Source organism: Acomys russatus, chromosome 27 (genome assembly GCF_903995435.1).
Source record: "Acomys russatus chromosome 27, mAcoRus1.1, whole genome shotgun sequence".
Lineage (NCBI taxonomy): Eukaryota > Metazoa > Chordata > Mammalia > Rodentia > Muridae > Acomys > Acomys russatus.
In genome coordinates, this window is record NC_067163.1 from 9,165,497 (window position 1) to 9,177,836 (window position 12,340).

The following is a 12,340-nucleotide window of genomic DNA, read 5'->3' on the forward strand; positions in this document are numbered from 1 at the left end:
GTCTTCCCTCCAAAGACCTTGAACCTCACCTGCACGGTGTTTGGGAACCCTGACCCTGAAGTGGTCTGGTTTAAGAATGACAAGGACATTGAGCTAAGCGAGCACTTCTCCGTGAAAGTGGAACAGTCCAAGTATGTCAGCCTGACCATTCAGGGGGTGACTGCCGAGGACTCGGGCAAGTACAGCATCAACGTGAAGAACAAATATGGAGGGGAGAAGATTGATGTCACGGTCAGCGTGTACAAACATGGGGAAAAGATCCCAGACATCTCACCTCCCCAGCAGGCCAAACCCAAGCTCATCCCAGCCTCTACCTCATCTGAGTAAGGGGGTCCCCCCTGCCCCAGGCTGGAGAGATGGGCATTCAGGGGCATTTGGAAGTCTTAGGATGTTGTACGCTGTGCTGAGTGGATGCCAGTTCTGAGTGATACCACATGTGGCAAGATGGGTGACTGCACATCAGGCTTTTGATTTTTGCACTTTGTGATTCAAGGTTTATGTGTGAAGGAAGAAGCTAATGTTTTTGTGTGAGCTCAAGAGTAGGTGGCAGTGGAAAGTGAGCTGAGTGAGGGGGGCTGACAGGTCCAGGATCATGGGTGTGTGGAGTGATGGTCTAAGCATGTGGTGGTCTAGATAAAGTTACCATCATCCTGAGGGCAATGGAGGGGCCTGCAGGACACATCTCAGGAAACCCTTTTTGGAGCCTTTGATCGTGTTACCTGCTTACCTTTTTTTGTCTTGCTTTAGACTAATAAAAAAAAAAAAAGGCATCATGCTGTGATTTCTGTGCCAACATCTGTACCAACATGTCTACCTACATGTCCTTGTCTTGGCTCAGTGAGTTTCTCTGGTTTTTGTACTTCTGTGGTGTGCAGACCATGGGTCATATCTAAAGAGCCAGGGGTAGGCGACAGTCTCCCAGAGAGTCCCCTCTTGCAGCTCCATCCACTGACAACACAGGCAGAGAAGGACCTTCAGTTAAGAGACCTGAGAAATGTGCATTCTGTGAGGCTCTCAGATCATGGATTTAAAGACTTTTGCAGAGGAGCAAAATGTATATGTGGCTGTGCCCTGTTCTAGGATACTAACTAATCAGGCAGAGATTCCAAGGGAAGCAGCCCCATTTTAGAAAGGAGCACTGAGGTAGCCACCAAGGAAAAACGAATGGAATCCTGGCTGAGCGCAGACCTGCTCCCGTGAAGTTGAGCAATGTACTGGGTGAACGCAGGCTTCCTGTAAGAGGCCCACGTCCCTCTTTATACTTCACTAGTAGCATAGTTGCTTTGTAGCCAAAAGAGGGTCCTAGGTTTGAGAGACCAAAAAGAATTAAAATCCGTATCTCAGGGTCACTGAGGAAGGATTTAAGAAGCAAGCTTAAAGACCGGGGAACAGCCGCAGGGAGGACCAACTTTGCCACATTCCTTCCAGCCCACGGGAGATAGAGTTGCTAAGAGACTGCCCAAGAGACCCCTAGCCACATCCCTTCCTGCCCACTGGGTACTAGAAAACCAGACCAAACGGTCCCCAGCTCGTGACTGAAGTCACGTATTGCTGCTGTGCTGTCACCTCTCTCCCCTGGCAACAGCCAATCGGCACAGGACAGAACATTCCAACCAAAACCCGAGCCCAGATACTCCCCCCAACAAGAGAGAACACAGAACTACAGAGCCGTTTGTGATTTTGGTGCCCTCTCGTAACCTATCATTTTAAAACACAAGACCCCCTTATGTATCTTAACCAATAGGCTATTGCCAAGCTGAGACCCCCCCCCCCCGCCCCGCTTTGGGAGTGCTGGGGGGAGGGACCTGTAAGTTACCCTGAGCGCAGAGAGTGAGGCCTCCTCCGTGGACCACTGCATTGGTCGTGGCCCGGCTCAAGCTGTAAATAAAGCTCCTCGTGCTTTTGCATTGGTTTCAACTCCTGGTGATTTTTGGAGTACTTGAGAGACAGGCACAACATTGTGGGGGGCTCATCCAGGATCCCCCAAAAACCCTAGGAACCCTAAAACCTGAGGATCCAAACCCAGGTAAATGCAGTTGTCTTGGCCAAGTGTCCTGTCTTTGTCTTTATTCTGTGTCCTCTAGTGAGAGCTTAAAGCAGCTGCACCATGTAAGAGGTGGCAGGGAGCGGTCTTTGTGGAGACCCTGGAAGACATTGTGGGATACCACAGCCATGGGGGCCTAAGGGACGCTTAAGATGACTTACAAGAAAAGTTTCAGAGATTCAGTAACCATGGCAGCCAAGGTGTATAATAATAGGGTAAGTGCAGAGGAAAAACAAGTGAGTATCAACCAGAAATACCAGAAAGACATGGCAACCATGATGGCCAAGGTGCACCTAGCTGCCTCCTGGGGCCAGAAGATCACTGCCAACACCTAAAATAGCTGATAAGCAACCCTGAAGGTAAAGGGCAAGGCAGGGGGAAGCTGAGACTGGGTCGCAGCCCGTGTGCTTTCTGCAGGGAAGTAGGGCATTGGGCAAAGAAATGCCCCCAAAGGACAGGAAGCAGAAAGATAGTCCCCCTGGGGTCAGATCATGGGGAGGACTGAAGGAGATGGGGTTTGGAGCCCTTTCCCAAACGTAGGGTAACCCTAAAAGTGGAGGGGAAACCTGTGAACTTCTTGGTTGACATGGGGGCCTAACATTCAGTCTTGTTACAACCGAAAGGCCTGCTGTCTAATAAAATGGGTGGAAGGGGCCACCGGAATGAAACAATATCCATGGACTACCCAAAGAACAGTGCACTTAGGGATGGGCCGGGTAACCCATTCACTTATGGTGATACCAGATTGCCCTTACCCCCTGCTGGGAAGAGACCTCCTAACTAAGCTAGGAGCCCAAATACATTTCTTCTCAAATGGCACTGAAGTTCTTGACTGACAGGGGACCCCATTCACGTCCTCACCACCACCCTTGCAGCTGAAAACAGACTTTTCAGTCTAGCCATAAAGCCAGATAAAGACACAAGCCTGGCTGAATGACTTCCCTCAGGCATGGGCAGTAATGGGGAATATGGGGTTGGCCAAGCACAGGCCACCCATTTTCATTGAATTAAAGCCTGGCACAGATCCACCCAGGGTCCAGCAATACCCGATGCCTTTAGAAGCTAAAAAGGGGATCAGTCCTCATAACTAATGGCTGTTGGAACTGGGAGTTCTCAAGCAGTGTTAGTCAACCTGGAACATGGCCTGCTGAGCTGGCTGCATGAACAAAGGCACTAACTCTAGGGAGGAACTTGAGGCTAAACGCGTACACTGACAGCTGATATGCATTTGCCTCCACCCATGGCATAGCACCATCTACAGGGAGAGAGACTTATTAACAGCTGAAAGAAAGAGTATTAAAAACAAAGAAATATAGGCATTAATGAAAGCCCTTTGTCTCCCCGAGAGACTAGCTATCATTCACTGCCTGAGACATCAGAAGGGGGACTCACCTACAGCTCTAGGAAACAACTGAGCTGACCAAGTGGCAAAAACAATTGCATTAGAGGCCGAGCCCTCCCTGGCCCTAGTTGATCCTGGAGACCTGGTCCTCCCCAAACAACCAGACTACTCCTTGGAGGGCATTCAACGGGTCAGAAAAACTGCCTATGTCTCAATTTCTACATGGGTGGTGGAAGTCAGTAGGAGGAGACCTGGTAATACCTGAAAAGGTAGGGACAAAGATGTTAAGGCAAATTCATCAGTCTTACCATATGGGCATCCAAAGGATGCAGGAATTGGTCCAACAATCCAAACTATTGGTTAAAAATGAAAATTTGAAAATTGAAGGCATTGTTGTTAATTGCAAGGCAGCCGATTGACAAATGCTATGACTAATGGTAAAAATGTAGGTACCAGTTTGCTAGGTAAGAGACCTAGAGCCTACTGGGAGGCAGACTTCACGGAAGTGAAACAGGGTAAATATGGCTACAGATATTTGTTAGTTTTTGGAAACACCTTTTCAGGATGGACAGAAGCCTTCCAGACAAAACACGAGACAGCACAGATAGCAGCCAAGAAGCTGTTAGAAGACATCCTTCCATGGATTTCTTCAGTAAATAGGGTCAGACAATGGACCGGCTTTTGTGTCCAAGGTGAGTCAGAGTTTGGCCACAGTTTTGGGGATTGATTGGAAGTTACATTGTGCCTACAGACCCCAGAGTTCAGTACAGGTAGAAAGGATGAATAGAACCCTAAAAGAGACCTTAACGAAATTGACCTTGGAGACAGGCAGGGACTGGGAAGTTTGCCTTCCTTTCATGCTCTATTAAGTGTGAGACTCCCCATACCCAATGGGACTTACCCCTTTTGACATTATGTTTGGAGCCCCTCCCATCATCATTCCCAACCTCCAGGCTGAGGTCATAGTTGAATTTGAGCACCTGGATCTGCTAGTTGACCTCAGGGGAATACAGTGATCTCATGAAAATGTCTGGCCCAGACTAAGAGCTCTTTGTCAGTCAGGCCCCTTACCAGAACCTCACTGGTTCCAACCAGGAAATTGGGTCTACATCAGAAGACATCATTGGAACCGTGCTGAAAAGTACCATATGTGTATTGCTGACAACTCCAACCACATTGAAGGTCAACAGCATTGCAACTTGGGTCTATCACACACACACACCAAGCCAGCCAATCCCTTTGTGACTAAAGACCCCCAAGCATCATGGATGGCATAAAAAGACCCCCAAAATCTCCTGAACCTCAAGTTACAGTGGTCATGATGGGGCTGCTACCTGTAGTTGTAGCCAAGCCAGGGTTTCCTCTTAGCCCCCGTGAACCCCTTAAAATAACCTGGACTTTTGTAGATAACATCACAGGAGGTATCTTGTACCAGGTATCTCAGGTTGCTCCTGATGGTACCTGGTTTCCAGATCTCACCTTTGACCTCCAGGATCGTTCCAGGGCAGCTTCTTAAGCCCTTTGAGCTCAAGGAGTGCACGAAGGAGCACTATTTCTGCAATTGCCAGACACACAAAACCCAGGACAAAGCTTGGAGAAACCAGCGGGGGTGGGGTAGGTGGGCAACCAATTCTACTGTAAATCATGGGAATACATGAGTACAGGGGACATATGGTGGAACACTGCAGTGACAGACAACTTGATATAAGTGAAGTGAAGCAAGGAGTATCTAGGAGATGCACATAGGGTAGATGTGAGAACCAAAAAATGCAATCCTATAATCTTAAAATTTAGAGAAAGAGGAAAATCAGCAACCGGTTGGGAATTAGGAAAAACTCGGGGACTAAGAACATATGGGCCTCCAACTCAGTCAGAGCTCAGTCTTAGAAGGACCAGTAGCAACACTGAGCATAGCTCAGTTCCTAAGGCCTCCCAGCTCACCACAACCTAAACTGGCCAAGGCCCCTAATAGGGACCTTGGGGCACACACACTTGCTCCCTAAGCAGCCTCGACTATTTCTGGGGAAATGGATAAAAGGACGCAGGACCTCGTGTGGGCCCTCATGACTCACAGCTATCAGGTCCTTAATAATCAAGGCTGGACCTTACTGATTCTTGCTGGTTATGCTATAATCCCAGGCCACCTTATCATGAAGGCATAGAGATGTTAGCAAATATTACTAACTCCTCAAGTTCCCAGTCCTGTAGGTTGCAACAGACAGGACACACTTGTCTCACCTTACAGTCAATAACGGGCTGAGTGCTGTGTGTGAAACAGGTCCCCCTAATCCACGAACACCTCTGTGAGCTCACATTACCAACAACTTTTGAGCATCAAGCCCAATACTTAGTTCCACCTGAAAGAGGTTGGTGGGCCTGCTCTACTGGGCTCACCCCCTATATCTGTGGAGTGTCCTCACCAATATTAGGGGTTTCTGCGTACTTGTCCAACTTGTGCCCGAGATGGTATATCATTCAGATGAGGATGTCTTAAAAGGAGAGTGCTACCAGGGCTGGGACTGGCAGAGGCAGGAACAGGAATCTCGGCCTTAGCATTACAGAGCTCTAGCTATGCCGGCCTTTAGCAAGCAATAGATGAAGACATCAAAGGGTTAGAAAAGTCCACCTCCCATTTGGAAAGCCCTCTCAACTCCTTAGTGGAAGTAGTACTGTAAACCAGGAGGGGCTTGAACTTGCTTCACTTCAGCAGGGAGGGTGTGTGCAGCAAGAAGAATGTTGGTTTTATGTTAACCATTCTGGAGTAATTAAAGAATTGTTAGCCAGAGTCAGAGAAAGCCTAGAGAGACACCAAAGAGAAAGAGAAGCAGCCCATGGTTGGTTTGGAACTTGGTTTAACTCGCCCCCATGGCTAACAACCTTAGTTTCTACCTAGCTAGGCCCATTGTTAACCCTGATCTTACTACTCACTGTTAGCCTGTGTATTCTTTTTTTTTTAAAAAGATGTATTTATTATTTATACAATATCTGCCTGCATGTGTGCCAGTAGGTCAGAAGAGGACACCAGATCTCATTATAGATGCTTGTGAGCCACCATGTGGTTGCTGGGAACTGAACTCAGAACCTTTGGAAGAACAGCCAATGCTCTTAACTGCCAAGCTATCTCTCAGCCCTGGCCTGTGTATTCTAATAGGTTAGTTACATTCACTAAACAAAGATTGGACATGATGGCGCAGTATTTGGACCTACAGCAGACAGAAACAGAAGAAGAAGTCTCTGGAAGACCCATGATTGGGCCTTCCACATACTTGTTGGGGGGAGGGGGATGAGATACCAAAAAGAATTAAAATCCGTATCTCAGGGTCACTGAGGCAAGGTTTTAAGAAGTAAGCTTAAAGGCCTGGGAACAGCTGTAGGAGGGCCAACCTTGCCACATTTCTTCCAGCCCACTGGAGATAGAGTGGTAAACAGATCGCCCAAAAGACCCCTAGCCACATCTCTTCCTGCCCACCAGAGATACGGGCACTAGGAAACCAGACCAAACGGTCCCCAGCTTGTGACTAAAGTCACGTAGTCCTGCTGTACTGTCACCTCTCTCCCCTGGCAACAGCCAATTGGCACAGGACAGAACATTCCAACCAAAACCCGAGCCCAGATACTATCCCCAGCAAGAGAGAACACAGAACTACAAAGCCGTTTGTGATTTTGGTGCCCTCTCGTAACCTATCATTTTAAAACACAAGATCCCCTTATGTATCTTAACCAATAGGCCATTGCCAAGCTTGGACCACCCCCTGCTTTAGGGGTGCTGGGGGGACAGGGAAGGACCTATAAGTTACCCTGAGACCAGAGTGCAAGGCTGCCTCTGGATACCAGTGCATTGGTGATGGTCTTGGCCTGGCTCAAGCTGTAAATAAAGATCCTTGTGTCTTTGCATCAGTTTCATCTCCTGGTGATTTTGGGGTACTTGAGAGACAAGCAAACCATTTCTGAAGTCCACAGACAATAAACTGCAGTGTGTATCTTACATAGCAGATCCTGTCTCCAGTTTAGGAAAAGAAGGTCCCCTCTACAGTGCTGTTGTATTCTGCCCACTCCTCTAGTGACATGAAGGTCGCTTACAGCAAGCATACACTTTTATTCCTAGGAAATGTTTTAACCCAAGAGAGTCTGCACATGAATCTTAATGGCTTAGAAAATTAAAAACGATAACTAGACTCAGAAGTTGAATTTCATAATGTGTACATGAACCATTATGATGACGCCAAACATGTTTGTGACAAGAGAGGACAGAGCTGGTTCAACACTGGGACAGGTTGTGTAGAAGCATTTAAAATAATTATTCTTGACTTGAAGGTAACTTTGTGTCCACATCCATGGAGAAGGGATTGGTAAACTGAGGGCTGAGTCTTTCCCACGTTCTGGGGAATGCTTGTTGTCTAACAGGGCAGGGTCCCAGCCAGGTAGCATATGCACTGTGTGCGCATGTGACGGGGGCCATTTCCCTCCCATTGCCCCAGTACTGTACTCTTGGGAATCCCCTAAATGCAAACTCTGGCAGCTGGCTAATTCTAGGTGGAGGATGAGGTCCTTGCAGGAAAATGCATTGAAAGCAGGGCATCTGTAGGACCACCCTTAGTTCACCTTTTGATCCAAGTGGCTGGGAAAAGGGCATTCTGAGTGAAAGGGAATTAGTAACTGGTGGTCAATAGCCATTGCTGATACTCTTTTCCACTGTCTGGATGGAGCTTTGGACAGCATCTTTTGGGTGCTGCTCCTCCCTTGTGTGGACTTCAGGAAAGTCATTGCCAGTCCTTCCTCTGCCCTTTCGATAAAACCTTTTCTCAGGGGCCTGGTCTATAACCAGGACTCAGGGCCAGTCCTTTGAAATGTCCTTGTCCCTGTTTCATGTGAGAGCAAGAGGCTGACTTCAGAAAGTTCCAGTTGTTAGATGTTGCTGCCACCATACAAGCCAGTTCCTGATATAAGCCCCCACTCAGAGGCCACCCCCAGGTCAGCTGTGGATGCTTGGTTTATTCCTCAGATGTCCTGGCTAGTTTCTGGTCAACTTGACACAGCTAGAGTCATCTGAGAGGAGGTAATCTCAATTGAGAATACCTTCATAAGGTATTTTCTTAATTAATGATTGATGAGGGAGGGCCCAGGCCATTGTTGGTGGAGCTATCCCTGGGCTGGTCCAGGGTTCTATAAGAAAGCAGGCTGAACAAGCCACGAGAAGCAAACTAGTAAGCAACATCACTCTTTGGCTTCTGCATCAGCTCCTGCCTCCAGGTTCCTGTCTTGACTTCCTTTAATGATGAACAGTAATATGGAAGCATAAGCCAAATAAACCCCTTTTCCCCCAAAGTTGCTCTGGTCATTCATGGTGTTTCATTACAGCAATAGTCACCCTAACTAGTACACTGGAGAGTAGGGTCCATCTTCCTCTGGCATGAGCCTTGTCCATACAATTTCTTTTGAAAAGTGTCTATTTAGATCCTTGGCCCATTTTTGATTGGACTATTACTTTTTGCTATTGGGTTCTTATGTATTTTAAATAACAATCACTACTTTAATGCTTTACAAATGTACTTTTTACAAATATTTTCTCTCCAAGGCACAGGCAACAGAGGCAAAAATGAACAGAACTGCATGACCTGAAACGTTTTTCACAGACTAGTCAATAGCGGGTACTTTGAGATTATGTGGGAAATCTTGGCCCAGACCAATGTATGTGCTGTGCTCTTTGTGTTTTCCTCAGTGGCTTTACCTTCAAGTCTGTACCCATTTCTACAGTGTGGCCCAAATGTGCAGCTTTACTCCTCTGCTTGGCATTATTGGTGCTGGTCATTGAAATGACCACTCCTTTTAAATTTGCCTCTTCCTACTGCCTTTGTCAAAGATCAGTTGGCTGTGACTGTCAGGCAGGTTCATTTGGCTGTAACTATGGGGCAGGTTCACTTTCCACTGTGGTGTTTACTGTATGTTTTCTGGAACTTCCTCTGTGCAGCTGGGGGCTCCTCCCAGATCTTGCCTGTGTTTTCTTAAAGCTAAGGAGAGTTAATTGTCTTTCTGACTTTACTCTCTATAGTTCATTTACAAAATTGCACTTCATTTCTTTCAAAATGGATTTTCACTTTAACAGTAAAACGTGGACTTTTAGACACACCATGGAGATAATTATGGTAAGACCAGCCAAATTCATATCTCCATGGCTGTGTGATGAAGACCCTGACTGCCGACTTGATGGATTTAGATCTGGGTGTCTGTGAAGTCCTTTCAGGGAGATGTGATTGAGGAGGGAAGATCCATCCTGGATGTACGTGGTACCATACGTTCTGTGGGCTGAAGTCCTGTGCTGAATGGAGAGAGAGGGCTAAAGGCACAGATATCTGTCTCTGCTTTCTAGATTGTGGATGCCATTTGACCAGCATCCTCAGCTGACTCACATCCTTCCCTGCCATAACAAATCCTTCATTGTTTTAAAAAAATAATGCAACAAGAAAAGTAACTAATGAGGGAGCTGAGTAAAATTACAGACAACTTGTTTCTGTTGGGACCTGGTCACAACACCTGGTTTTATATAGCCTGACAGTTGGGGCACACACCCACACCAAACACACAGGATGTGATTCCAGGGTGAGGCTACAGAGTGAGTTCAGGCACATAGTGCGGCCTGGGATAAGTTGACAGTCGTTGACCGAGACTAGGGCAAAGGGGACAGTCTGTTTAGGTGTCTTTTCTCCAGAGTCCAGCCATCTTTAATGCCACCTCATCTGTAGGAAAGAAAATCTGTGGCAGTGTCCCCAGTCAGCGTCTCAGCTGTGTCTTGGAGTTCACGCTCCCACAGAGCTGGCACTGCTGGGCGTCTCAAGGCTGTCTTGCATTTCATTGTACGATTTGGTCCACATCCAAGCTAGGAACTTTTTATGACAGATGATATTTTCTTAATAAATTCATGTCATCATTTAATTTTTATGTGTGTTCCTCTGCACGCACACATGCTATGGCACACAGAGTAAAGAGGAAACACGACGTGAGTTGGTTCCGTCCTTCTGCAGTGTGGAACTGGGTCCCATCTTCCTCCTTTCTGTTGCTTCTTGGAGTTCAGTTGTAAAACAATGGCACCCTGACACATGTTAGTTTTTAGTCAAACGATTCTTGCTTCTTTACTAGCAAAGAGGAGGCCACCAGCTAGCTTTCCTGTGGTCATTCCATAAATAGCCACTAGGTGGTGCCAAGACACTCAGCTCAGCCACCTGGCCAGCAGGCTTCCTAGGTGCAAACCCATCACTTAGAGAATGGAGATTGCTTTAGGCGTTAGACTTACCTCAGCGACAAGGACAGGTCTGGCAAATTACTGCTTCCAGGAAATAGCAGGTCGTTTGAAGGCAATAATACAGCGTCTTAATCTTCACGTGACTCACATTGGAAGGAATAAAACACACCTTGTGAGATATTACAAGGCTCATATTGTATCACCAAAGACATAAAAGTGTGTGATCTATCTCTACATTAAGTCAGGGGTGTGAATTTTAACTATCCCATGTTTCAGAGAGACGCGACAAAGGCAGCCAGCTTCCTCATTTTTCAAAGCAGTAAATTACAACATTGGAACTCTTCCTGTTGGCTCTGGGTGCAGCGACACTATCATCACACCATGATGGCACTTGAATCAGGACTTCCGGGGTCTCCAGGGAGCGGGAGTCCTTCTCTGTCCTTTCAATGTTCCCTCTTCCAGTGCTCCGCTTATTGCTCATATGTGGGAGGGGCAGTACCCAGAGAATCGGATTGGAGGCTCCGCCCCCCCCTACAAAGACCAAACGCAGATAGCCTGGCCTTCTTTTACAGAAATTTTAATTGGATCTTTGAACAATAGTTAAGAAGTGAATTGGGTGAAAGATAACAGATGATAGCTTCATTTTTCACTGGCTTAAAGTGATTAAATTCCTATTTAGACTCATTTCACCTGCAGACTCAAGACCATTATTTTTTTAAACAGAGCCTGTTAAAAACGTTCATCTGAGTGTTATGGTGAAGGAGAACATCCGATGGTATATTGACAATTAAAACAGAACCTCCAGTCAGCTCAATGTTATGGCTCTAAAGAAATGCCACCAGTCCCTTAGTGTCCCACATGACCTGCTGTGTGTGGTCCTTCACACTGCTCTCTCTGCTCCTGTTCTGATATAGAGGCTTGCCAGCTTCCCCGGACACACACATGTCATTTCTTTCAATATATTGTTTTAAAAACATGATCAATTCCGAGTGCAGTGGTAGAGACACTAAATTTTACTGGTAGGCGGCCTTGGGTGGATGACATTTCTTTTGTGCCTCTGTTCCTGTAGTGGAATCAATGCTCCTTGCACTAAACCACTTCCTTATGCACACAGGGACTCCATTCCGTGACTTTTGGTCTCTTGGACACACCATGTCCTCCATCCCACCAGGGGGGCCTTAGGTACTGTCCTGGGCATTCACTCTGCCCATCGGATTCCCTTCCAATGCCTCTTAAAATATGACACTCAATGGTTTTTGAAGTATATCTCAGATCTGCTGGGATATAGATGGGCTGAGGACTGAGTGTGGCTGCTCTGCCATCACCTGGCTGCCTGTGCACAAGATGGTCCACAGAGAGTAAGCTGTATCCAGGCCCTACACCAGCAGCAACCGCGGCTATTATCCACTTACCTTTCTTCCCATGTCCTAATTAAATCATTAGAAACAGGTCACAGAGATGATGAATAATAACTGGTCCCTGGCCTTCACAGGGTAAAACAAACAAGAAGCAGTTCATGCCTGAACACATTAGGCTGGCTGGAAGCCTGTAGGAGGCCAACTCTGATGGGCTGTAGCCATAACCTAGGCAGAAATTCATCTCAAGCAAATGCCTGTGTGGGTCTCAGAGCAGTGGGGATGGATGGCCCATGGGGCTATGACATGCAGACAGTTCTAGAATCCAGGAGGGAAACAGGACTGTCACTGCAGGTGTGCCA

General features: G+C 47.0%; 1 protein-coding gene across 1 annotated transcript in view; it reads left to right on the top strand.

The window, feature by feature from the left end:
- The window catches only part of Myom2 (myomesin 2), a 66,567-nt gene extending 65,777 nt beyond the window's left edge, over positions 1-790 (top strand). Inside the window, exon 37 of the mRNA XM_051170015.1 lies at positions 16-790. Within this exon, the coding sequence (XP_051025972.1) occupies positions 16-327 (312 nt within the window). The 3' untranslated portion in view covers positions 328-790. The remainder of the gene's footprint in view (positions 1-15) is intronic.
- Positions 791-12,340: the final 11,550 nt, after the last annotated feature.